Source organism: Falco biarmicus, chromosome 1, assembly GCF_023638135.1.
Source record: "Falco biarmicus isolate bFalBia1 chromosome 1, bFalBia1.pri, whole genome shotgun sequence".
NCBI classification, from domain to species: domain Eukaryota; kingdom Metazoa; phylum Chordata; class Aves; order Falconiformes; family Falconidae; genus Falco; species Falco biarmicus.
The window spans coordinates 20,118,027-20,144,485 of NC_079288.1; the positions used below are offsets into that span (position 1 = coordinate 20,118,027).

Here is a 26,459-nt window from a genome sequence, read left to right on the forward strand (position 1 = left end):
GGGGGCTCGGGGCGGGGCCGGGGCCGGGGCCGGGGCGGTGGCGGGGGCTCGGGGCGGGGCCGGGCGGTGGCGGAGGTTCGGGGCGGTGCCGGTGCCCGGGGCGGTGCCGGTGCCCGGGGCGGTGGCGGGGCGGACCGCGGGGCCGGGCGAGGCGGAGCCGTCGGGCAGCGCGGCCGGTGCCCATGGGAGCCCGGGGCAGGCTGCGGGCCGGCGGATGCCCATGGCTCTCAGCCCGGGGCTGCTGCTGGTGGCCGGTTCCTTCGCTGCCTTCCGCCTGCTGAACCGGGGGCTGGAGCGGCTGGTGCCGCCGCCGCCCTCGGCCCGGCGCAACCGCTGGAAGTGGCGAAACATCTGGACGTCGCTGGCGCACAGCGTGCTCAGCGGTGGCGGGGCGCTGGCCGGGTGAGCCGGGGCCCCCGGGGCCCCCCGCGGCATCTGGGGCCGGGGGGTTGCTCCGGGCTGCCAGGGGGCACCGGTGGCATTAGAGGGGAAAGGGGGCGTCGAGGGACCCCGACGGGAACCTGCAGACACCGAGGGAGACTGAGCCCACCAGAGGGAATGGGGGTGTTGGGGGACCCTGGGGAGCATTGAGGAGGGTGTGGAGCTGGAAACTGGGGGGCACTGGGGGATGGAGGAGGGATCGAGGGGTGCAGGGGGGCCGAGGGACAAGGAGGCAGCAAGGGGATAGGGAAGAACCCAGGGGAAACAGGACAGGAGTGGCCATAGGGGGCCCAGGAGGGCTCCGGGGGGGTCAGCAGCACCGGGTGGGCACCAGGGTCGCTGGAAGGGAACTGGGGAACCAGAGGCACTGCCTGGCACTCACAGCCCCTCTCCCCCGCAGGTTCTGCCTCCACCCTGGGCTGTCCGAGGACCTGGTGGGCACGCACCCGCCCGGGGCGCACAGCCTGGTCGCTGTCTCTGTAGGTGAGGTGGGGGGAGCGGGCTGCCCCCTCTTCTGCCCCTCGGGGGGTCCCCAGGGGCATGTCGGTGCCTGACACCAGCCCTTCGAGCCACGTCGTGGGCAGCGATGTCTCAGGCACCCCAGACAATCACTCTATTCTTGGCAAAGGACAGTGGCTCCTTTCTGTCCCACGGCACCCGCAGCCAGGAGGTACTGGGCACCAGACTGCCCACCACCGTCCCCATGGGGCAGCCAGGGCTTGGGGCACCCCAAAAGTGCCCATGATATGGGCTTGGTGCAGGTCCCCCCAGAGCCTCAAGCTAAACCTGCCTGCCGGTGTGGAGGGTGGGAGTTTTGAGTCCTCTGGCTATGTGAAGCCTTCCCCCCGCAACCCACCCCCTTGTCACCCTCTTGCAGATCTGTCACCATTCAGTGCTAACAGGCTTCCCGGCATGGCTACAGCTCAGCAAGGAGGTTTGAGTTATCTAAAATGCCAACGTGGGGTTGGTTTGGTGGCAGTGAATCCTGCAGCTGGTAAGGGTGGAAAGGGGTCTGATTCTGGGATGGTAACAAGGGTGAGGGTGCTGCCTTCGCTCTCACCCTTCTCCGGGAACTGATGCAAGTGATCAGTTAGTGCCTCTCACTGGGAACGCATCCTTATGGAGTGATTGCAGGAGGGACCCAAAACACACCGGTTTCCTTCACCTGCCGCATGTGATCCCGCTCTCACCACCCACGCAGGGTCTGGGCTGAGCTGTGGCCATCACTTCCCCAGAGGGGCTGCCCAGTCCAGTCAGGTAGAGCCTGCTGGGCAGGGGGTCCCTTGTCACAGCCCCTCCTGGCCCCCTTCTTTGCTCATGGCCTCTCTGATCCCAGGTTATTTCCTTGAAGACTTTGTGGACATGTTGTGCAATCAGAAACTTCACCAGTCCTGGGAACTGCTCTTCCATCACTCTGTGGTGAGTCTACCGGTTGCTCCCGAGGGACAGACCCTGGCACTTGTACCACCAGGGGGGCTGGGGGACAGGAGCAGGGCTCCTGCTACTGCTAGTGTAGGTGTTTGCTGCCTGTTACAAAACGTCTGATTTTTGTGTCTGGGGAGAGGAGTCTGGACAGCAGGGCTTGGAGCTCCTCTTGGTCCTGCAGGACTTGTGTACTCTTTGAGGGTCTGTAAAAAGGCACCCAAAGATGGGGTAGGAAAAACAACATGTGTGCACGGAGTAGTGGGGAAGAGAGCTGGGGTCTGGCCCATAGCAGTGGCTTGGGCAGGCAGTGACCCAGGTGTCCCCACCAGTACAGGCAAGCAGCTCAGCTCCTGCTGGCTCTTGGTTTACATAGTACATCACCCCCTTCCCCATCCCGCTCCCCGCGGTGCTTTCCTCTCATTTGGGTCAGAGCCGTGGCCACGGGGCTGAGGTGGCTGGAGCAGCTGCAGTGCAGGAGCCCCACACCAGTGCCTGCTGCCTACCTTGCTGCTGGCTGAGCCCAGTGTGGGTTTCTTGTTGATCTCTTGCAATGTCTGAATGCCAGAGCGTGTCAGATGCTGCAGGGCAGGGGGCTGGCACAGGAGTTGGGCAGCAGAGACACTGCCGGGTACAGGGGAGGCAGAGGGGGGGAAACAGGGCCTGGGGATGGGGGGGACAGGCACATCACTGGGACCTACCTGAGCTGAGATGGGGGAGGCGATGGTCAGAGAGCCCAGTGAGCCCTCCAGCTCTGCCAGTTCCTGCTCGCAAGTCAAAAGGTCATCTCCACAATAGAACTAATTCAGGCCAAGACAGTGACTTAACGAGCAGGGAGCAGATAATCTCATTAAAGAGCCAATACAGAGAACAGCATTAGTGGTATAAACTGAAGAAAGGACTGAGTGTGCTAAAGTGTGGGTATGCAGAGCCTGTCCCCCCACCCGGCAGGGAGGGTGCTGGGCAGGAATCGTGCCCAGTGTGTCCCCAGCAGTCCTGTCCTCTGCTGTGGCATCCAGCAGCCCCAGGGTGCTTCAGGCCAGGCTCCAGGCATCCCACGGGGCTCTCTCGTGCACCAAAGCCCTTTAATCCCTGCAGCGTGCCTGTTCTGTGGAGAATCCCTGAGCCAGCAGCAACCATGAGCCAGCAGCAACCGTAGCCCTGAGCTACAGGTCTCCCTTCCCACCCAGTTCAGCCGTCTGTGTGTGGAAAAACCTGCTGGGCCACAACCAGCTACACTCCCCAGGCCACAAAAGCAGGGCTAGGTCTGGCTGTCTCCTGTGCCAACCTGGAGTTTATAGAAGTGTTTCCCTCTCCTCCCATGGGGAAAAAAAACCCACCAAATGCTCAGGTTTCATGCAACAGTGAGGAGGCTTTATCTCCTGCCCAAGGCTGCAGCTCTAGCTGGAGGCTGCAGTGCTGCAGAGGTACGTGGGGGGTGATGACCAGCAGTTTGGCACTGGCATAACAGTTTCCACCTTGCTCCACGCTGCACCCAAGCATGGAGGGCTCTGGCTTGCAGCAGCTGAGAGCAACTAGCTCCTGGGCTCAGCCTTTCTTCTTTCTCCTTCCCAGGTGATAGTCTGCTTCGGTATTGCAGTGCTGCTGCATCAGTATGTCGGGTTTGCCCTCGTGGCTTTACTGGTGGAGATTAACTCCATCTTCCTCCACCTGCGGCAGATCCTGCTCATGGCCAACCTGGTGCACACCACCTGCTACCGCCTCAACAGCATCATTAACCTGGGCACCTACGTGGTATTTCGCATCGCCACGCTGGCCTGGATGACTCACTGGCTCTTCCTCAATCGAGAGAATGTGCCCCCAGCAACTTACGCTGTAGGCACAGTGGGCATGGCAATCATGACACCCATGAACATCATCCTCTTCTACCGCCTGCTGCGCAGTGACTTCTTCAAGTCCAGCCGGGATGTGCAGCGGGAGAAGGAGCAATAGCCCCCTTCCCCGCAGGGTCTGGGGGATAAGCAGCCCCGAGCCCCTGGAGGAGGACAGCAAAGCGCAGTGGAGAGTCAATGTGGCTGTTTCAGTACCTTGCGTGGAGGGTCCATGCTAACAGAGAATCCAGGCTTTTCTTGTGGCTGCAGATCCTGGGCCCTGCACAGCAGAGAAGGTGCTCCTGGGGCAGGCACTGGGGCTCTGCTCCCCCTGCACCTTTGGATGATGTGGTCAGACGACAGGGAGCTGCTCGGAGAAGCCTCGACAGCTCTCGCAGCTCCCTGAGGCACCGCTGAGATGAGAAGGGAGCAAAGGAGTGCTGTTTCCCCACTGCTCTTCTGGACATCCAAACACCACGGGTTTCTAAACCCTTGGTGCTCCAGCCCACAGCATACCATCAGCCAGGGGACACTGCACTCAGCCCAGCATTCTCTGTGGTGCTTCCCATGGGAGCACCAGACAAGAGAGGCTCTATGGCTTTACCCTCGAGGGCAGGGCTGGTAAAAGCCAAATCCTGAACTCATGAGTCCTCCCCGAGGACATTGTCCCAGGTGGGTGATGGAGGGAGAGGCTGAGACCTGTCTGGGTGGGATGCTGCCCACTGTGGGGTCCCAGTTGGGGGCAGAGCACTGGGCAGCGGGTGTGCGGTGCTGTGCTCGGGGTCGGGCAGCCAACTTCTGGAGTTTTTTCCATGTTGTTTTGTTCCCAGATCTATTAAGTGCCCATAAATGAGTGTGGGAGAGTGTCAGTCACTAGTCAGGATGATGCTATGTGATGGTCACTTCCCACAGATGTGGAGTTTTCAGGCATAGGCATCTATGAGGATTTAGGCACTTATTAGGAATGAAAAGTTCTGCTGCACAGCGCAGTGTAACGCTTTGACCCAGCAGCAAAAGCTCTTACTAACATGAGCCTTTAATAAATGGTTGAAAATGAAATGCCTTGAGGGGAAGGGGCTTAGAGGGAGAAAGGGATTCAGCATCCCAGCCTGCTCCAGGGGTGTTACTGCTTAGCACAGTCCTTTTTATCCTATGTCTCCCCATTGCAGAGTAAAAATACACCGGCACAGTCTACATCTCTTGGGATTTCCCCTGCCCCCCTCCTTTCTACAGAGGAAGATAAAGGTTTGGCCTGTTCCTGCTGATGCTCTCCTGCCCTCCTGGGCAAGGGGAGGCTCCGCTTCCCTTGGGGCTGGCAACGGGGAGGCTAAACGGCAGCAGGACGATGCCAGTTCCCACTGTGGCTCTGCCTTTAGCCCTGCTGCACCGAGCTGCTTGCAACCTGTGGAGTTAGGAACATGCTGACTGTGAAGTAGGGCAGGCTGCAGGCAGAGTACCCAGCATGTGGCTTCGCTCATTCCTGATGCTGGACGCCGGCTTGCAGCAAAGCTAGGATCCCTGTGGTTTGCTCTCCCTGTCCCCGGAGGCTTCCTAGAACAAGGAATCAGAATTTTTATATTTTTTTGACTCCACGTTTCCTTTTCTCCACCGATTGCCACACACTGAACTCCTCCCCAGCAGCACAACGCTGTGTACAAAAGCAAGATCATCCCTCTCAGGGTTACGTGTACCAGTTTTGAAAAATCCACTGGATCTGTTGTGCTTTCTATGTGGCAAATAACCTTTAACGCAAAATCTCACATTTGGTTTGAAAAGCTGGGGTCAGGCTGAAACAACACACTGCTCAGAGTGGCTGGCTCTTGTTTCGAGGAGGAAAACAAGGGAGCAGATACATTTCTGCTTGGGTAGGGGAAGATGAGCGATGTGTGTGGGCAGAGGGAGGCTGGAGACGACTTGTGGCCAAAGCTGCTTACATTTCTATTTGTGGAGAGTGCCGGGAAGCTTGCAGGTGCTGGAGATACCTACTCTGTGTTTGGGTTTTTCACCTCAGGTGGTGTTTAGGTGCCCATGTGCCGCTCACAGCTCCTAGCGGGTGAGGAGCTGGCAGCTGGAGCTTTCTCTTTAGTCTGACCCATTTACACCCAGTTTTTCAGGAGCTGCTCCACCGATCCTTGCCCTTAGCACACAGCCTCTGCATCTGCTCGGCAGCACTGGCTCCGGCCTCTGGCCTCTGCCCACATGGCCTCTGCCCACAGCAGGGACGTTTCTCAAGGCCAGGATTGTGTTACTGCATTCCTGCTGTCACACGGATGCTGTGTACAGGGGTGGTGGTGGCGTGAGGGGTGGCGGGCCAGGGGAGCCTGTTTTGGGAGCCTGTGATCAGGTGGGATTTTCCCACGTTGCTACGGTGGGATGAGCCGTGGCTTTGCAGCTCACTGCAGCTGGGTGCTGGGATTCCCCGTGCTTGTCTGTCCTGATGAAAAATGCCACAGCCTTGGCTTGCAGGGCTTTGGGAAGGGGTCAGCCCCTCAAATCCCCCCATACAGGGAATGTCTCCATTAGGGAGTTAGTTGCCAGGCAGCTACGCCCCAGCCCACCACTCACCTGCTCCCCCTTCAGCCCCAGCCCACACCCCAGGAGTCAAAGTCCCCTCCAGCACAGGCCCCTCTCCCCATGGGGACGCCCCAGGGAGCCCCCACTCTGCAGAAGCCCTACAGTGAGTGCCCACCCAAGCCCCCTTGCCTGCCTACAATGAGCTGGGCCTTGCTCTCACCAGGTGCTGGGCCAGCACAGAGGGCCGGGGGGCATCTGTGCCGCCGGGGCGGGGGGCAGCAAGGGGGGGGCTACCTGCTGAGGCGTTAGGGGCCGTAGTGTTGCCATGGCTGGGGGAGGTATCGCTGCCCGGCGGCTCTGGGGTGCAGCACCCCCCTACCCTGCCTGGGACTGGGAGGGGGTGGGCCCAGGCCCTGGTGGGGGGACACCGGAGGGGCCGAAACGGGCACTGCCCGCACCGATGGGGCCTTCCAGGCCCTCACACCGCCCCCCGGGGGAGAGCGCACCCCCGCCCCCCCCCGAGGCCTAACGCCCCCTCCCGCCCCGGGGCGCCGCTAGTCCCGCAGCGCCCCCTACAGGTAGCTTGGGGTGATCAGCGCTAAACGTTGTCCAATCAGAGCCGCCGCAGAGCTGTCACCGCTGCCCCTGTTCGCCAATCGAAACCAGCGAAAGGCGGGACCGGAGAAGGCCGAGCGTCCCACCGGAAGTGTGCTCCGGAGACCACTGTCTTTCTTCTTCCGGCTTTAGTCCCGCCTCCTTCCCCTCCTCCGCGTTCTGATGGGCCGAGCCTGCTGTCTCCGAGGCGCCCCGAAAGCTGATTGGCTAGCCTTCATGACTGTGCGCCCCGCCCACATCCGGGCCTCTGAGGCGCGGTGGCGACGACGCTGGGCCGCCATTGTGGTGGGGAAGCGCGGGGCGTCGCGGCAGCCGGTGAGGGCGGGCGGGGGGCGCTGAGGGCCCGGGGGATGCTGGGGGGGATGGCGGGGGCGAGGCCGGAGGTGGCTTCGTCCCCGCCCTGAGCCCTTCTCCACCCCAGCAGGTGCGTCGCCATGGCCGCCGTCTTCCCCTACCGCGGCGGCTGCGCCCCGGTGCCCACCCCGCTGGCGCCGCTGCCCGACTACATGTCTGAGGAGAAGCTGCAGGAGAAAGGTGGGTAGGGCCGGCCCCCGCGCCCCAGGCCCACCGAGCGGGGCAGGGCCTGACGCCGCTGCCTCTCTATCCCCGCAGCCCGCAAGTGGCAGCAGCTGCAGGCCAAGCGTTATGCGGAGAAGAGGAAATTCGGCTTCGTGGACGCGCAGAAGGAGGACATGCCCCCCGAGCACGTCCGTAAAATCATCCGCGACCACGGTGACATGACCAACAGGAAGTTCCGTCACGACAAACGTGTCTACCTGGGGTAAGGGACCCCCCGGCTATGTGACACATGGGAGCTCAGTTCTCTGCTGCCTTGTCAAAGTTTCTCGCTGATCTGTGAAGGGAGAGCCTCTTCTGCAGAGGCCTTGCCGTGTCAGTTGTGCATAGAAGGCAGCATAGTAGCTTGGTGAGGACAGAATAATCAGTTGCACTTGGGTAGCAGTGCAGAAGAGGAAGTTGTTGCTTTGAATTTATGAGAAAAACATTATTCTGGATAACACATTGGCTTAGAAGAACTTGGGAGAGAGTATGAAGTAGCCAGCCTACATTTTTTGCAAGATCAAAAAGCGTTGTGAGTGGTTTTTCACTGTTTAGGTTCAGAGAGTATCATATGCACATTGTGATCCATTGCACTAACTTACTGTTACCCATAAAAACTCCAGAAACTCATCTGAACTTTTCCATTTTCATCTGTAACGTTCTTGATGTTTAACAATCTCCTGGAAGTCAAACCATTAGAAAATTTTCTGGTAGTGCAACACATGAAGCGCAAAGATAGAGTAGGAAGTTTATGAATTTGTCACTGGAGCCATTTATGAACAGGTTAGATGAGCAGTTTTCAGGAGTGAAAGGTGTAGGGTTAATTGGGCTTGTGACAGATGGATGGCTATTCTCTTGAGATCCCTTCCAACCCTGATTTTCCTTGATTTCTGATTGTAGTGCTCTGAAGTACATGCCTCACGCTGTTCTGAAGCTCTTGGAGAACATGCCCATGCCCTGGGAGCAAATCCGAGATGTTCCAGTCTTGTACCATATCACAGGCGCCATCTCTTTTGTGAATGAGATTCCCTGGGTCATAGAGCCGGTGTACATTGCTCAGTGGGGGTAAGAGCCTTCTTCCTTCACCCCGGTGAGAACTTGTGAGTAAACGTTCATTTGTCCACAATATAATGGTCTCTGGGTTTCTGCCAGGTCGATGTGGATTATGATGAGGCGAGAGAAGAGGGACAGGCGTCACTTCAAGAGAATGAGATTCCCCCCGTTTGATGATGAAGAACCTCCTCTGGATTATGCTGATAACATCCTGGATGTGGAGCCCCTGGAAGCAATTCAGCTTGAGCTGGATCCAGAGGAGGATGCCCCTGTGCTGGACTGGTTCTATGACCACCAGCCACTGAAAGACAACAGGAAGTACGTGCCTTTCTGGTAGCACAGTTCGCTAGGAGAGGGAAAAAACAAATGCACTACAGAAATTACCTATACGTAGCAGTATTTAACCTTTGATTGTGTTACACTGGGCTATGTGTGATGGGGGGGGGGGGTGGCAGAGAAAAAAATTCCTTCAAGGATGGAAGGGAGAACCTGATGGTTACAGAGCCGCAGCTCTTGTCTTCAGCATCCAGAGAGGGCAAACAAAGCCTCTCTGTCCAGGAGGGCTGCTGCTAAAACTTTGGCATTTCTTACCATGTCATAAGGATAGTACCCTGTGTTGTCTAGTTGGAATTTGGATTGATAATTGCCAAGAGTGCACAGATACTGTGTCTCGGTTTGGATAAGAACGAGGAGAGGAGCTGGAGCAGTCAGTGTTTTCTGGGCAGATGTAGTCCATAATAGTCTTTAGGAGTACTGCAGCCTGTCTTTCTGTCTAGAGGGACCCATGTTTTAGCTGTTCTTGATGCTTTCTGCAAATGATAGGTGATGAAAGGTGTTTGGTTATTTCTTGTCCTTTGGTAAAGGCCCAGTTGCCTCCTGGCTATGCACTGAGTGTCCATGCTTGGTTCTTTGGCAGGTACGTAAATGGTTCAACATACCAGCGTTGGCAGTTCACTCTCCCGATGATGTCCACACTGTACCGGCTGGCCAATCAGCTGCTCACTGACCTTGTGGATGACAACTATTTCTATTTGTTTGACCTGAAAGCGTTCTTTACCTCCAAGGCACTGAACATGGCTATTCCTGGAGGTCCTAAGTTTGAGCCTCTTGTTAGAGACATCAATCTTCAGTAAGTGTTGGGTTTGGGAGGAAGGTGAAGTGGTTGTCTGGGAAAGGGCTGGGGAGGGTTAATCTTTTATCAAGTGTCTTGCCTTGAGTGAGCTATTCCTGGGTATTTGCTCTTTTTAGCATTAAGTCTGTGATGTGCTTGCTGCTGGGGACGCTGAATTGTTGTTACTGCAAAGAGAAGCCTAAAGGAAAAATGCTGTTACCCTGTCTTCAGTTAAAAATGTTTGCCTTTTTTACTGTCCCCCTGAATGTTCGTATAACAGTTTATTTTTGTCTTATTTGAGGGATGAAGACTGGAATGAATTTAATGACATCAACAAAATTATCATCAGACAGCCGATCAGGACAGAGTACAAAATCGCTTTCCCGTACCTGTACAATAACCTGCCACACCACGTCCACCTGACCTGGTAAGTGCAACAGCCTCCAGAGCAGGGAGAGCAGGGGAAAGCTGTCAGCTTTAGAGCAAAATATGCTCTAATGCATATTTTGTGTCATAGGTATCATACTCCAAACGTCGTTTTCATTAAAACAGAAGATCCTGATCTCCCAGCTTTTTACTTCGATCCACTGATCAACCCCATTTCACACAGACATTCTGTCAAGGTGAGTCACTGTCCAAGAGAGCCTGCAGTAGACCCTACTTGTGTGGAGGCAATGGGGCTTTAGCGTCTTGCTTGTAACCTTGCTTCTAATAGCAGCGTATACTGAACTAACTGAAGCAACCAGAAAACGTGGTGTTTCTGCATTTCAGAGTCAGGAACCGTTGCCTGATGATGATGAAGAGTTTGAGTTGCCAGAGTTTGTGGAACCTTTCCTGAAGGATACCCCGCTCTACACAGATAACACAGCCAACGGCATCGCCCTGCTGTGGGCCCCACGGCCCTTCAACTTGAGGTCTGGGAGGACCCGGAGAGCTCTTGATATCCCACTGGTCAAGAACTGGTGAGTTCTTTCCTGGGGGAAGGGGTGTTGTAGTGATTGTGACATTGCTGTCTTGTTACAATGAAAATAAAATAGAACCATCTTGTGGTGACTGGTTTCTAGAGATTTTAGGAGAGTGTTTGGAGGTGACTTGTTCTCTAAGGAACGTGAGTTACCTGAAAAATTGAAAGATTGTTTATCTCTAGGTATCGTGAGCACTGCCCAGCAGGCCAGCCAGTGAAAGTGCGAGTCTCCTATCAGAAGCTACTGAAATACTATGTTCTGAATGCGCTCAAGCACAGACCTCCCAAAGCCCAGAAGAAGAGGTAAGTGGGTGTCTATTCAGTGGGGAACTGCTAGTCTGTGTAGGGGACTGAGCTGATTATAGTCATTGCTCTCTCCAGGTACCTGTTCCGTTCCTTCAAGGCTACAAAGTTTTTCCAGTCGACGAAGCTGGACTGGGTGGAAGTAGGCCTGCAGGTGTGTCGCCAGGGCTACAATATGCTGAACTTGCTGATCCACAGAAAGAACTTGAACTACCTTCACTTGGATTACAACTTCAACCTGAAGCCTGTGAAGACCCTCACCACTAAGGTATTGGCCCGTGTGCTATTTTACTCAAGAGTGAAGTTTAATTGAAGGTTGTTAAGTAGCTAGTGTGGTGAGACAGGCCACAGTGCCTCAACTGTTCAGTTGTTTTATGGACTGACCAAACTGGAGCTGTTTCTGCTCTTACATAACGTTGTTACATAAATTCTGGGTTTTCTTCTCTTCCAGGAAAGGAAAAAATCCCGTTTCGGTAATGCTTTCCATCTCTGCCGGGAGGTTCTGCGGCTGACTAAGTTGGTGGTGGACAGCCACGTCCAGTACAGACTTGGAAACGTGGATGCGTTTCAGGTAGCCTCTTTTTTAAAAAATTTTATTTAAAGGTGAGGAGGGGAAGCTAAGAGGAGGAATGGAATGTCTGAGCAGATTTATATAGGATGCACAAAACGACTGAATGTTGCAGTGTTACCGAGAAGAGGGGGAACGATGAAAGCATGCAGGATTGCATGAAAGTCTCCTTTTACCCTGATTTATGAGAATTGGTCATTGTATGAGTCAGTGTTTGGAGCTTTGCATAGCCAATTACACTGTGCTTCTGGCTGTAAAATAAACCTGCTTCCTGAGGCAGTGTGTGTGGTGTTCCTTGTTATCTCTGACTCTGCTCCCCGTGTTTCAGTTGGCAGATGGCTTGCAGTACATCTTTGCCCATGTGGGTCAGCTGACAGGAATGTACCGATACAAGTACAAACTGATGAGGCAGATTCGTATGTGCAAGGACCTGAAACATCTCATCTACTACAGGTTTAACACAGTGAGTTCCACCTTGCCACGTGGTGATGACCCCATGTAAACTGAGGAACAAGGAAGTGATTCTGGATTGTCAATAAGTGACCTGCACTTACGATGTCTCTGTTCTTCTAGGGGCCTGTGGGCAAAGGTCCTGGCTGTGGCTTCTGGGCTCCAGGCTGGAGAGTATGGCTGTTCTTCATGAGGGGCATCACCCCACTGCTGGAACGCTGGCTGGGGAATCTGCTGGCCAGGCAGTTTGAAGGTCAGCACACTCTGTAAATCTTGGATATGGGAGGAGTGTGTGGTAAAGATTAATACTGTTTGCTTGCCAGCTTGAACTCCAGTTTTCTGTTCCCACTGGTGGTCTGTATCCATGCTCCATATCAGTCCTCCAAGCTATTGACTGGTTTAGACCTCTTATGAGACCAGTGCCCCCAGAATAGATTCCAAATGGAAGTAGGATTCCCTGCTCCGTAGCACTGTGGAGTCCATAGCCTCCTACTCATCTGTTCCAAACTCATCAGTGATGTTGTGGCAGTGTAGTTTCTTCAGACATCCTGAATGTCTGTGCACTCATATTAGGAAGAAGGAGGAACACCACCCAGTAATGTCAGAACTGCTGAAATGCTTTGCTTTTTCCAGGCCGTCACTCAAAGGGTGTAGCAAAGACTGTCACGAAGCAGCGTGTGGAGTCTCACTTTGACCTGGAGCTGAGAGCAGCCGTTATGCATGACATTCTGGACATGATGCCAGAAGGAATCAAACAGAACAAAGCCAGAACCATCCTGCAGCATTTGAGTGAGGCTTGGCGGTGCTGGAAGGCCAATATCCCCTGGAAGGTAAGTCTCTCGCTTGGCCTTCTGGTTCAATTTTAACATCTCCCAGGTGGAACTGCTCTTTTGAAGGTTCCTACTCCTGCTTCCCTCAAGTTACTGTCCCTCCCCAGGTGCCAGGGCTGCCAACTCCTATTGAGAACATGATCCTGAGGTACGTGAAGGCAAAAGCTGACTGGTGGACAAACACAGCTCACTACAACAGGGAGCGGATCCGTCGGGGTGCCACGGTAGACAAAACCGTCTGTAAGAAGAATCTGGGCCGGCTGACCAGACTGTACTTGAAAGCTGAGCAGGAACGGCAGCATAATTACTTGAAGGTACTTTTGTCCTGTCTGAGGTTACCCAAATTGGTGCTATTTTCATAGAGGAGCTTTCACTGACTAATGCTGGTGGTGTGGTTCCGCAGGACGGGCCTTACATCACTGCGGAAGAGGCAGTTGCTGTGTACACAACTACAGTGCACTGGCTGGAAAGCAGGAGGTTCTCGCCCATTCCCTTCCCCCCACTGTCCTACAAGCATGACACCAAGCTGCTCATATTAGCCCTGGAGAGGCTGAAGGAGGCTTACAGGTGAGCAGTGGGAAGTGATTGTGTTCTGCAGGAGCAGACATACGCACTGGGAAAAGCTTCTGAAGCTATTTTTGTTATCCGTCATTCCTGGAATTGAGTTGTAAAATTACTTGATGGACTGGTAAAGGTTGCAGTGCTGCCAAGGGTGACTGGGGGCTCTTCATGGACTCTGCCACTTCGGGCAAAAACAGTGCTGTGCTGCTAAGCCTGGGGATGTGGGGTGTGGAGAGTTATGGATCTTGATCTGCTTGGTTGAACGGTATCCATCACCAGTTTAATGCAGTGGCTGTTAGCTTGTTCATGCTTAGGTGAGCTGTTCTTTCTCGCTTTCAGTGTGAAATCTCGCCTGAATCAGTCACAGAGAGAGGAGCTGGGCTTGATTGAACAGGCTTACGATAATCCTCATGAAGCTCTGTCCCGAATCAAACGACACCTTTTAACTCAGAGAGCCTTCAAGGAGGTAAGTGTCCTGGTGAAAGGCAGACCATACTAAAAGTTACGCTGCATTCAGGAGCTAAGTGGCACTAAGACTGTGTGTTCTTTGTCAACTATAAGTCTCCGTTTTGCCTCTTTTTTTAGGTGGGTATTGAGTTCATGGATCTCTACAGCCACTTAGTTCCTGTTTATGATGTTGAGCCCTTGGAGAAAATCACAGATGCTTATCTGGATCAGTACTTGTGGTATGAGGCCGATAAGCGAAGACTCTTCCCTCCATGGATCAAACCTGCTGACACTGAACCACCTCCACTGTTGGTGTACAAGTGGTGCCAAGGTTAGTGGGGGTCTTGTATTCCCTGCAAAAATGAGTTTGCTTCTCGGAAGCTTCCTTCCTACGAGCCCCTTGGGAGCTGAGCTTTCATATTTGCAACCTGCAGTCAATAGTCATTACTATCAGAGGCTATATTGTGTAGGTTATGTATATACTGGAGGAGGAGAACTTCCATAGCACTTGTGGTTGATTACTTATTTGTGGTCCCATTTCTGGGATAGACTGGAAGGACCAGAGGGTGAAAAATCAGGTGTTACGAGAAATAGGTCGACTTCCTGTGCCCGGAACTGTGCATCTGCGTTCTGATCTGTCAGATAACATGACAAGCTTGTTTGTCTTCTCAGGCATTAATAATCTGCAAGATGTTTGGGAAACGAGTGAAGGCGAATGCAACGTGATGCTGGAATCTCGATTTGAGAAGATGTATGAGAAGATTGATCTGACGTTGCTCAACAGGCTGTTGCGTCTTATTGTTGATCACAACATTGCTGACTACATGACAGCCAAGAACAACGTGGTGATCAACTACAAGGTGATGATTGCTGTTGGGAAAGGGGGCATGTGGACTGTAAAATGGAGAGGGTTTGGACCCATGGGGGAGGAAGGGACACAAGACTTGCCAAAGAAAGAAATAATGTGCGAGTAAGAAAACCCTTCTGGGTCCTGCTGAAAAGCAACTGCTCAGGTAAAAGGTCTCCGATGTATTGTGACAGGTTCTCGCAATTCCCCTTCATTTATTTAGGACATGAATCACACAAACTCCTATGGGATCATTCGTGGACTGCAGTTTGCTTCCTTCATTGTCCAGTATTATGGGCTTGTGATGGACCTGCTGGTGCTGGGTCTGCACCGTGCCAGTGAAATGGCTGGGCCTCCCCAGATGCCTAATGACTTCCTCAGCTTCCAAGACATTGCCACTGAGGTGGCCCATCCCATTCGCCTCTTCTGCAGATACATTGACCGTATTCACATCTTCTTCAGGTGAGACCTCTGGGGCCCTGCTTTCCTCAATGGTGTTTGCTTTCCTCAACTGGTGTTCTGGCATCTTGCAGCAGATGCTGTGAAAGTGGGAATTAGCATGCTCCTGCTCCAGGCTTTTGTTCCCTCTGCTAAGAAAGATCAGGAATATTTGAATTGACAGTCTTTGCAGGACAACTGGACCAGCAGAAAAGCAACCATGTCAAAAGTTCAATTGTTACAGATTTTCCACTGGTAAAAGAAGCCTTTTCTGGCTTCCCAGCAAGTGGACATAAAATTTTACGTCTGTTCATGGAAAGATGACAGTCATGGTTTGCTCTGTGCTAATGAAACCAAAGCCCCTTTGGAGGGAGGATATGGAAATTGGATAGGTACCTTCAAACGTGCTATGGCAAACAGCTATCCATCAGCAAGTCCTTATCTGTCTGGGCAGACTGGTGTTCTGAAAAGCTGGTTATGTAACTCCAGATCCTCTTCTGTGCATTTCCAGGTTTACAGCAGATGAGGCAAGAGACTTGATTCAGCGGTACCTGACAGAGCATCCAGATCCCAACAATGAGAACATTGTAGGTTACAACAACAAGAAGTGCTGGCCCCGGGATGCTCGGATGCGCCTCATGAAACATGATGTGAACCTGTATGTGCTGCAGCCTGGAAAAAACAAGTGGTGGGAGGGTGGAAAAATTAGTCATAATCACTGTTGGAGACTGATAGGCAGGTGCTTGGGGAGAAAAGTAGGAAGAGGTGAGGGGTCAGTGCTGTAATTCTGACAGTGAGTGATGGGTGTGAGAGACTGTAGTGCTGGGATGGCATTGGGAAGTTGCCCGGTTGCTATTTTGCTTCAGTAACAAACAGTCTGTCGCTGTGCACATCTTTTTCAGTGGTCGTGCTGTTTTCTGGGATATCAAGAATCGTTTGCCTCGATCGGTCACCACAGTGCAGTGGGAGAATAGCTTCGTATCCGTTTACAGCAAGGATAACCCCAATTTGCTGTTTAACATGTGTGGGTTTGAATGCCGCATCTTGCCCAAGTGCCGCACCAGCTATGAGGAGTTCACCCACAAGGACGGCGTCTGGAACTTGCAGAATGAGGTAGGGTGAGGGTTTGGCAGGGTGGGAGAGCAGTCCCTGCTGTACCTGGCATCGAAGCAGGGCTTACAACTGCCTGGGTGGGGGCTAACCACGCGTTTACCAGCTGTGTAACTGGCACTGCTAGCAGGTGGAGCTAAAATGAGCTCAGTATGAGCTCTCCTTCCTGGGAGGGATGGGGAATTCTTGTCTGGGAATGATGGGGGCCCTGAAGCTGTAGAGGTGCTGTTCAGCCGCTTCTCTCCCCGTGTTGTATAAAGGCCTGATGGCAAGAGCTTGTCTTTCTGTACTGGAGAGGGGGCTCCCAGGAAGGAACTGATGGGCCTGGGCTCTTGTAGGTCACCAAGGAGCGCACAGCTCAGTGCTTTCTGCGTGTGGATGATGAGTCTATGCAGAGATTTCACAACAGAGTGAGGCAGATCCTCATGGCATCTGGCTCCACAACCTTCACTAAGGTAAGGTGGGAGGAAGATGTGTGACAGAGATGTGTGACATGCCTGGAGAATGGGCTGAGAGCTGATCCTCTGCTTTCCTTTGTAGATTGTCAATAAATGGAATACAGCTCTGATTGGCCTGATGACCTATTTCCGGGAAGCTGTTGTAAATACTCAGGAGTTGCTTGATTTGCTGGTGAAGTGTGAGAATAAAATCCAGACTCGCATCAAAATCGGTCTGAATTCCAAAATGCCCAGCCGTTTCCCACCAGTGGTGTTTTATACCCCAAAAGAGCTGGGGGGGCTGGGCATGCTTTCCATGGGCCACGTTCTCATTCCACAGTCTGACCTGAGGTGAGTTTTGCTGCTTTAATGCCTGCGTGGATTCAGTGTTCAGTTAGATGTGCTTTCCCATGAAAATACCTGAGAATGCTAAACCATGCTGTGTTACAGAGATCTGTTGCCTTTACAATAGGTCACGGCAGCGTGACCTGTGAAGTGCTGTCGCTCCTACCTTACTCTTGTGCCTCTTTGCTGCAGGTGGTCCAAGCAGACAGATGTTGGCATCACTCACTTCCGCTCAGGAATGAGTCACGAGGAGGACCAGCTCATCCCAAATTTGTATCGTTACATCCAGCCATGGGAAAGCGAATTCATTGACTCTCAGCGAGTCTGGGCAGAGTATGCCCTTAAGAGACAGGAGGCTATAGCCCAGAACAGGTGTGTTGCTGTGTGCAGTCACACCTGTGTGTGAGGACAGGCAGTGGTGTGAAGGCTTGCACTGTCTCAGGATGCTGGAGACCTTGCTGGCCCTGTGATATGTGCTTCAGGCTGCCTGCAAAGCTGCACTCTTGCCTCTAGAGAAGGTGTGGACTCTGCAGGCTGAAAGTGCACCCGTGGCACTGTTTGAGGGAGGTGGTATGGCAGGTGGTGACAGGAAAAGCTGACATCAGACCCTTTTGCAGTTAGTTGTGCACACTTACAAGGGCAAGCTTTTTCTTTCAGCTGTTTGACATAAGTGTGTTCGTAGTGATGGCTATAGACACTTTGCTGAGCTCTTGAGTGCTTGGCGTTTTAGAACATCTCCTGCCAGAGCCCCCAGGTCTATTCTGTGATCTCATCACCTGAAATAATAATTAATGGATTGCTGCAGAATTGAGAGGTAACAAAGTGTGGGGATTTCTTTTTCTTCAGGCGTCTGACGCTAGAGGATCTGGAGGACTCATGGGACAGGGGAATTCCTCGTATTAACACCCTTTTCCAGAAGGACCGACATACCCTAGCTTATGATAAAGGATGGAGAGTCAGGACTGACTTCAAACAGTATCAGGTACTGACCGGGAATTTCTCTGGCTGAGTCTGATGTTCATATACCTATTCCAGACAATGTCCTTGCACCTTGCATTATTGCAGGTGCACTTCCTTGTCTTTCTGCTGCAGGAAGAACTTAGAGCCATGTGTTGGGACTGGTAGAAGCTGTTGAGAACCATGTGCTCCCAAAATCTGTAGCTAGCCACTTTTGAAGTGTTTGGATCGATGGCAGTGTCTTGGGGAGCACCACATGTAGTGCAACTGAGTGTTAAGAAGTCAGTTTTGGAAAGGGGGGAAAAAAAGGTCCCAAAACAAACATTCCAAAATCTTTTTAATAACAGTGGAAACATTTATTATTTAGTCTCCAGTGGCAGCTCTGTAGAAGGCCAGTCCCTGAAAGATAAAAACTTCATCTTAGAGCCTACCCAGTCTGAATTGCATATTAGTACTGACCGACTTGTACTGTAGATGAGCTGTGTCCTCCAGGACTGAGGGCGTGAGGCTTTTGACGTTATTGTCATCATAATCTTGGTTCCTACAACTAGTGCAGTTGGTTAAATGATCTGAATACGAAGCAGCTCACCAGTGCGCTGTTGTCTCCAGGTCCTGAAACAGAACCCGTTCTGGTGGACACACCAGCGCCATGATGGCAAGCTCTGGAATCTGAACAACTACCGCACAGATATGATCCAGGCACTTGGTGGAGTGGAAGGAATCCTGGAGCACACTCTCTTCAAGGGCACTTACTTCCCCACGTGGGAGGGTCTCTTCTGGTAAGAGAAACGTTGATGTGGCCTTGCCTTGCAAACTGGAGCTTAGTGGTGCACCAGGAGGAGTCCTCGGCTCAAGCTGTACTGATTCTGTTGAGCCTCTTCCACTTTTGTCATCACTTGAGCACACTGTAGAGTTCAGTTGTGAGGGCACCTGGGACTGGGTATAATTGAACCTGAGCGTGCAAATCCATGGAAATTTCTTTGCATGAAATCATCTTCCCTGCTCCCGGTGTGTGTATTCCCTGCCTGTATTACATGTGGCTCATGGCAGTCAGCGGAGACGAGGGATGCCTTAAGCAATTGTCTGCCCCTTCTAGGGAGAAGGCCAGTGGCTTTGAGGAGTCCATGAAGTGGAAAAAGCTGACAAATGCCCAGAGATCGGGTTTGAACCAAATTCCAAACAGAAGATTCACCCTGTGGTGGTCTCCTACTATTAACAGAGCCAACGTAAGTACCTGGAGTTTGTACTTGTAGGAGCTTCCATTGAAATGAGAGCAGTTAATTGATCTAATTCTTCAGAACATCTCTTGCAGATGAACTAAACCTCCTTAACAGTTGTTCTGTTTTCTAAACTTCATCAGTTGTGCTGTTGCATGTTCTCACAGCTGCTTTTCCTTTGCAGGTATATGTTGGGTTTCAGGTGCAGCTGGATTTGACAGGCATATTTATGCACGGCAAGATCCCCACGCTGAAGATTTCTCTCATTCAGATTTTCCGAGCTCACTTGTGGCAGAAGATCCATGAGAGCATTGTAATGGATTTGTGTCAGGTGAGTGGTGTGCTCACTTGGTTTGGTTCTGTGCAGTGCATGCACGCTTCTTGTGTACCAGCAGCCTCCTGCTGGCAGCAGAGGTTGGCCTGGGGTTGTAGCAGGGTAATCCTTCTTCTGCGGTTGGACAGAGAAGCGGAGGAAATGGGATTTTCCTGGGTGCCTGTTTTAACTCTGTGTTGAGGACAGATGCTTTAGCGAGGTTGCTTGAACACAACTCATCTCTGGCTGCCTTTTCCCCAGGTATTTGATCAAGAGCTGGATGCTCTGGAGATTGAGACAGTGCAGAAAGAGACAATCCATCCCAGGAAGTCATACAAGATGAATTCCTCATGTGCAGATATCCTTCTCTTTGCTTCCTATAAGTGGAATGTGTCGCGTCCATCACTGCTTGCTGATTCCAAGTGAGTGTTTTCCTTTTCCCTCTCCTTGACTTTGCTGCAGAGCAGAGCTGCGGAGCCTGTTGTCCTGAGCCAGAGCCCGTATCTCTCGGGCACCTCGAGCTGGTTTTCTCTGGGGACGCAGGAGGACAGAGTCATGCCTGGCAAAGTGCAGGGCTCGTTTGGGCAGATGGTTGCAGCACCACCTAGCGCAGCCTCCTGCAAAACATGAAGACTCTCTGCTCCTGTTCTCTCCCCTACTTGACATTTCCCCTGAGCCAGAGCTCAGCAGCTCTGAAGCATTCTTCAGGAAACCCCACAGAGCTGTGCTGTCTGGGGGCCAGAACCTGGAGTGAATCAGACACTCTCTGTATCTGTGCTGTGTTCAGTTTGAATCCTCACCAGGCGGTTCCCGGGGGAGATGACCCTCGTGACTATGTAGTAGAGGAGTAACTGTGCTGCTTCATCGTTGGCTGAGGGTTTCTCTTAGGAGCTTCTGCATTCCGTTGATATCTGAGAGCAGCAGTGGAGTCCCTTTGCAGGGTGGTGTGTGGGTAGTAGCCGGTTTCAGTGTTCATGCTTGGTGGCAGTTACTCTGTCAAAGACATGTAGCAACTGCAGGAGTTTTGTGCGAGATTAAATTGCTCTGGCTTGCTTTCTCCTTAGAGATGTGATGGACAGCACCACCACTCAGAAGTACTGGATAGATATCCAGCTGCGCTGGGGAGATTACGATTCCCATGATATCGAGCGCTACGCAAGAGCCAAGTTCCTGGACTACACTACAGACAACATGAGTATCTACCCATCTCCTACCGGTGTGCTCATTGCCATCGATCTGGCCTATAACTTGCACAGGTGAGAGCTGCAGCTTCTGTGTTGTATCTGTAATTGGTAGTTGTGGCTGTGCCTTAGCGCGTCTCCAAACTGGGCTGTATTGTAGCCAGGAGGACGAGGGGAGAAGGCAGAAGCCGGGGGTATGCGGGGAATGGGATAAGGCAACTAGGCAGTCCTTTTAAGTTGCCCTCTCCTGCTCATACAGTAATAACCGTCCAGTTCTCCCAGCTCACCGATCATTTGTTTTCATAAGAGATTTCTGTCAGACTGTTCTTGGAGCTGAAGGACAGCTCTTTTTTCAAGGCCTGCTACGAGTGGAGACAGCTGTTCTTTGCTGGAAATGTAAAGTGCCAGCGAGCAGACCTCGCTCCAGTGTGCTTGTTAGAGAAAGCACAGCTTTCCCGGGACTGCAGCAGGTGTGTGCTGTGGCTTCCCACGGAGAGGTGGCATAGGGAAAAGCTGCAGCTGAACAGCTCCCAGGGACATGGCAAGATGAAATCGTACAGTAGTAGTCAGCAGGCAGAAGGGTGCCTGGCTGCTGCCTGGGAAGACTTGTGTGCGGCTGTTGTCTCTTCATGTCGGAGATGATGGCAACAACTTGGTCTTCCATTTGTTTTCTTCTTCAGTGCTTATGGGAACTGGTTCCCGGGGAGCAAACCTCTGATCCAGCAGGCTATGGCCAAAATTATGAAAGCGAATCCTGCGCTGTATGTGTTGAGAGAACGAATCCGCAAGGGGTTGCAGCTGTACTCATCTGAGCCCACAGAGCCATACCTTTCCTCCCAGAACTATGGAGAGCTCTTCTCTAACCAGATCATCTGGTTTGTGGATGACACCAATGTGTACAGGGTGACCATTCACAAGGTGAGGCCAGAGTTGTGTCTCGGGAGGAAGGGACAGGAACTGTAGGTGTCGTGTGCTCAGGGGTTGTGCAGGCGTGCATGAAGATGATGAGGGGTCAACGTGCACCCACGTGTTTGCAGTGTGCACAGAGCAGCTCTTAGATTTCCCGTACAGTTCCTGCTCAGAGCACACAGTGAGTCGGCTCTTGTGTAAAGGTGTGGATAGGCTACATTTATCTCCTGTACTTTTCACTTTTGCTTGTTTTCTCAGACTTTTGAAGGGAATTTGACCACGAAACCCATCAATGGAGCCATTTTCATCTTCAATCCCAGAACTGGGCAGCTCTTCCTGAAGATCATTCACACGTCTGTGTGGGCAGGGCAGAAGCGTCTAGGACAGGTAGGGCCTGGCTGCCTGCTGTGCTTTGGGCTGCAAGCTGGGGATGGGCTCTGACTGCTTGGGGCACTCACACAGAAAATATCATAGAATCGTAGAATCATTTAGGTTGGGAAAGACCCTTAAGATCAGAGAGTCCAGCCATTAACCCAGCACTGCCAAGTCCACCGCTAAAGCGTGCCTCTGAGTGCCATTATGCAGGTCTTCCATCTTCCTCCCTCTTAACAGGTTTGGAGCTCCGGGGTCCAGTGAGTCACCTGTGCTCAGGCAAGCATTAGTATGGGATGCAAAAGGAAAAGAACACGGGCATTGCTACTGCCAGGTTTTTGAGGCTCTGAGGTGTAAAGTGCCTGCGTCATCAAGCAGGGCTTGAGAAACAGTGCTGTGCTCACTGTTACAGCAAATCGCGTTGCACTTGGCCGTACATCCAGGGTGGTGAGAAGACTCTCAGGTGGCAAAGCCAGGGAGGTGGTGTAGCCAGCTGTTTTTTCTGAGCCAGTCAGGAGTAACTGAACTCCAGGAACAGAAACTGCCCTCTGTGATCAGTAAGAAGGAAATGCTGGGCCTTGTCACTGATCTGGAACAAGCCATAAATTCCAGTCGTATTTTTAGAATTTGGTTTGAGTCTCTCTAGTTCCTGAAAGTGTGGAGACACTGCTGTTAGCAAAGAGATATTTCTCTAACCCTGCTGTGTTTCTGTAGCTGGCCAAGTGGAAGACAGCTGAAGAAGTGGCTGCCTTGATTCGATCGCTCCCTGTGGAGGAGCAGCCTAAGCAGATCATAGTGACGCGGAAGGGCATGTTGGACCCACTTGAGGTAACAATGCAGATACTGCTCTGCGAGAACGTAGAAAATCTTTGGGAGATCACAGGACAGTTCTGTGTTCCTGCGGAGGACTTGATCTGGACCAATGTTCTGCAGTAGTTGTGAGCTAATCCCTCTTCTTGATAAACTCAGGTGCACTTGCTGGATTTCCCCAATATCGTGATCAAAGGCTCAGAGTTGCAGCTGCCCTTCCAGGCCTGTCTGAAAGTGGAAAAGTTTGGTGATCTCATCCTGAAGGCTACCGAGCCTCAGATGGTTCTCTTCAATCTCTACGATGACTGGCTGAAAACCATCTCTTCCTACACGGTAAGCACAGCATGCCTAGTCTGCATGTTGCTTTGCCACTGACAGATGAGGCAGGAGCCAAGGCCTCTGAGATCCCTCGCAATTTGTTGCTTGGGAGCACTTGGCTCTGAGTCTGCCTGGATTTGCCTTCCAATTGATTGCACTGGTGCCTCCCGTGCCGTGTCCGTGTGCTCAAGCAGAAGAGAGCTGTACTAGGGCCTTGTGTATTTGGTTCCCTTCTTTCTGATGAACTGCATCTTGTTTTCTTCTCCAAGGCATTCTCTCGTCTGATTCTGATTCTCCGGGCACTACATGTGAATAACGATCGAGCCAAAGTTATTCTGAAACCAGATAAGACAACCATAACGGAGCCTCACCACATCTGGCCAACCCTGACCGATGAGGAGTGGATCAAGGTGGAGGTGCAGCTGAAGGATCTCATCCTTGCCGACTATGGCAAGAAGAACAAGTAAGCCACTGTCCAGCTGCAATAATCCTGTCACCCTTTCCCTCCTGCTCCACAGACTGTGGCTGAGTGCTCCTTGTGGAGAGCAGAAGACTTTCAAGGGTCTTTGGCAGTGAACTGTCAGCTCCATGGGGAAACTGGTTGTTAATTGCTTTTAGTAAGGCAGATAAAAATGTCTGCACCAAACCTTTTTCTGATCTGTGCATCTTGTGATTTGGCCCCTCCTTTGGTCTAAAACTTTGTAGTTTCATTTTTCATAGTGCCTTAAGTGGAGGTTCTGGGCTTATGCCTTGGTGAGAAGAGTCCAGAATATATTTTGAAATGCCTGACTTGGGTGGTTGTTTCTCTTTCAGTGTGAACGTTGCATCCCTGACACAGTCAGAGATCCGAGACATTATCCTGGGCATGGAGATCTCTGCCCCCTCTCAGCAGAGACAGCAGATCGCAGAAATTGAGAAGCAAACCAAGGAGCAGTCACAACTGACAGCCACACAGACCCGCACCGTTAACAAACACGGGGATGAAATCATCACCTCTACAACCAGCAACTACGAAACCCAGACTTTCTCCTCCAAGACTGAGTGGCGAGTCAGGTAGGGCTGTGGGGGGTGGAACAGGTCAGAGTGCTCAGGAAGGAATCTGTGCACCCTCTAATAATCGTCTCCTCTTCACAGAGCAATTTCTGCTGCCAACCTCCACCTGCGAACAAACCACATTTATGTTTCGTCAGACGATATAAAGGAAACGGGCTACACGTATATCCTTCCCAAGAACGTGTTGAAAAAATTCATCTGCATCTCCGATCTGCGGGCTCAGGTGAGTGTGCAACAAGATTATCACAGTTGTACTCGTGCTGCAGGGGTGCACACCAGTCCTGGGCGGTCAGGGACTAGGTGAAGGGCTGGGAACTTGCTGCTGTCTGTGTTAAGCCCTCTGTGCTCGAGGCAGATGTTGGCAGTATGAGGCAGATGTTGGCAGTACGGTTGAGTGCACAAGTTCTCGCAGGGTCCTGATGGCTCCTTGTAGCTCAGACTTGGGGGGGAAAAATCAAACTGAACAAAACTTCTGGTGTTCTCCTCTAGTGAGAACCTGCCAGCCAAGAGATACTCTCCTCAGGCACTAAGGGCAGGGCCACCCGCTCTCACGTGGTTACATGGAAGTGTCTTCTGGGCTTCTAAGGTGGGTGTCTGTGTTCCTAGATTGCAGGTTACCTGTACGGAGTGAGCCCCCCCGATAACCCCCAAGTGAAGGAGATCCGGTGCATTGTGATGGTGCCCCAGTGGGGAACGCACCAGACCGTGCATCTCCCGGGGCAGCTGCCGCAGCATGAATATCTCAAGGTGAGTTGAGCTGTTGCTCCCGGTGTGGGTGGAATATCTCAAGGTGAGTTGAGCTGTTGCTCCCGGTGTGGGTGGAGGAGCAGCGTCTCCAGTAACGGGGACCTGCGGTGGCGGGGCAGCTTCTCTCGATCTGCTTGGATGTGGGACGTGGGGGGCTCTGCCTGAAGCCAGCCTGATCTGGGATCAGGTGAAGGGGAAGCCTTTGGGGGCCCCTGTGCTTTCTGTCTTGCTGGAAGCAGTCTTGTTTTAAACGTCTTTCTAAAACGCTCTTTGTCAGGAAATGGAACCCCTGGGGTGGATTCACACCCAGCCCAACGAGTCCCCTCAGCTCTCGCCGCAGGATGTCACTACCCATGCCAAGGTCATGGCTGACAACCCCTCCTGGGATGGGGAGAAGACCATCATCATCACCTGCAGGTGAGAGCCGGGGAGGCTGCCGTGCGCCCCTCTGAAGGACCCCCCCACTGGTTCCTCTGTGCGTGGGTGCTGGGGAACACGCTGAGGTCTCAGACTAAAAATTCGGCAGAAAAGGGAGTGTTTGCTCCTTTCTGGCTTCCCTCCTCCACCCAGATCAGCCTGACTTGTCCCGTCTCTTCCTCCTTTCAGTTTTACGCCAGGCTCCTGCACGCTGACAGCCTACAAGCTGACCCCGAGCGGCTATGAGTGGGGCAGGCAGAACACGGACAAAGGGAACAACCCCAAGGGCTACCTGCCGTCCCATTACGAGAGGGTGCAGATGCTGCTGTCGGATCGCTTCCTCGGCTTCTTCATGGTCCCAGCGCAGGGGTCCTGGAACTACAACTTCATGGGTGAGCTGCCCCGGCCGAGGGACGGGAAGGGGGGGCAATGTGAATAGCTTGGGAGGAGAAGGAAATCGCTTCTCCGGGAAGCATTCCTTACCCGTTCCGAAGCTGGACCTTCCTCGGGGCAGCTGGCAGCGATACCAGCGTTGTGGGCCGACCTTTTCTTGGTACCAGCGCTGGGCTCTCAGTTCTCAATGATTTTTTTGGTGGCAAAAGAGCACGCTGTGATAGAGGGGTGAGAGAGACGGCTGGTAGCGTCTGGTCTCTTGCCACTGAAACTTAATCCCTGTCAGGCAGAGGAGATGGTAATGGGAAAGGGAAGAGGGAGGGGGTTCCTGGGTGGGAGTAGCTGCAGATCTCTGTGTGATGAACAGGAGGGGCCAGGAAAGGGAGAGCGAGGCAGGCGGAACACGTGATGAGCAGGAAAGGACTGCGGGGCCTTGCTCTGTGAATCTCTAGGGGGAGGGACCTGCAGGGTGATGGTTTTGTGGATAGAGAACTCTCTTTTCTGGCACGGGGCTGCCTAAAAATCACCCTGTGAGGGCAGCGGGCTTCGGCAGGGGCGGGAGGGGCTTTCAGGCGGGTGACGGACTCTCCCTTCCAGGTGTCCGCCACGACCCCAACATGAAGTACGAGCTGCAGCTCGCCAACCCCAAGGAGTTTTACCACGAGGTCCATCGTCCCTCGCACTTCCTCAACTTCGCCCTGCTGCAGGAGGGGGAGGTCTACTCTGCCGACCGCGAGGACCTCTACGCCTAGCCCTGCCCCCTCAGTACTGTTGATATTCAACAGCGTGTGTGTGCTGTCCCCCGGCTCCTCGCCCCCGCAACGCCCCCCCTCCCCCGTTCTTGTACCCCCCTCCCCGGTTCGTGTACCCCCCCCCCCCCCCCGCAGCGACTCAATAAATTTTGTACGAACGGGAGCGCTGTCCCG

At 52.9% G+C, this 26,459-nt stretch overlaps 2 protein-coding genes across 4 annotated transcripts; both read left to right on the forward strand.

Moving 5' to 3' along the window:
- The first annotated feature begins 101 nt into the window (after nucleotides 1-101).
- TLCD2 (TLC domain containing 2) lies at nucleotides 102-4,754 on the forward strand. Of its 2 annotated transcripts, none has more exons than XM_056326354.1 (4): nucleotides 102-402; nucleotides 842-924; nucleotides 1,778-1,860; nucleotides 3,439-4,754. In XM_056326354.1, the coding sequence occupies exons 1-4, from the start codon at nucleotides 215-217 to the stop codon at nucleotides 3,814-3,816; spliced, it is 732 nt and encodes a 243-aa protein (XP_056182329.1). In that variant the 5' UTR covers nucleotides 102-214; the 3' UTR covers nucleotides 3,817-4,754. The 2 variants fall into 2 exon arrangements, with proteins under 2 accessions (XP_056182329.1, XP_056182330.1); XM_056326355.1 differs by having other exon boundaries at nucleotides 3,544-4,754.
- A 2,277-nt stretch (nucleotides 4,755-7,031) lies between these two features.
- On the forward strand, nucleotides 7,032-26,448 carry PRPF8 (pre-mRNA processing factor 8). Of its 2 annotated transcripts, none has more exons than XM_056346699.1 (43): nucleotides 7,032-7,139; nucleotides 7,249-7,358; nucleotides 7,437-7,605; nucleotides 8,283-8,447; nucleotides 8,535-8,753; nucleotides 9,352-9,564; nucleotides 9,848-9,973; nucleotides 10,064-10,169; nucleotides 10,318-10,508; nucleotides 10,694-10,813; nucleotides 10,892-11,081; nucleotides 11,265-11,384; nucleotides 11,710-11,844; nucleotides 11,955-12,084; nucleotides 12,465-12,661; nucleotides 12,769-12,975; nucleotides 13,065-13,228; nucleotides 13,562-13,688; nucleotides 13,808-14,000; nucleotides 14,342-14,529; nucleotides 14,740-14,978; nucleotides 15,466-15,612; nucleotides 15,857-16,067; nucleotides 16,403-16,519; nucleotides 16,605-16,852; nucleotides 17,039-17,218; nucleotides 17,693-17,828; nucleotides 18,413-18,582; nucleotides 18,900-19,029; nucleotides 19,205-19,351; nucleotides 19,595-19,755; nucleotides 20,398-20,589; nucleotides 21,195-21,432; nucleotides 21,682-21,810; nucleotides 22,510-22,623; nucleotides 22,765-22,938; nucleotides 23,193-23,386; nucleotides 23,737-23,976; nucleotides 24,058-24,199; nucleotides 24,583-24,723; nucleotides 25,001-25,140; nucleotides 25,330-25,532; nucleotides 26,131-26,448. In XM_056346699.1, the coding sequence occupies exons 2-43, from the start codon at nucleotides 7,259-7,261 to the stop codon at nucleotides 26,283-26,285; spliced, it is 7,008 nt and encodes a 2,335-aa protein (XP_056202674.1). In that variant the 5' UTR covers nucleotides 7,032-7,139; nucleotides 7,249-7,258; the 3' UTR covers nucleotides 26,286-26,448. The 2 variants fall into 2 exon arrangements, with proteins under 2 accessions (XP_056202674.1, XP_056202684.1); XM_056346709.1 differs by having other exon boundaries at nucleotides 7,051-7,139; nucleotides 7,246-7,358.
- The last annotated feature ends 11 nt before the right edge of the window (nucleotides 26,449-26,459 follow it).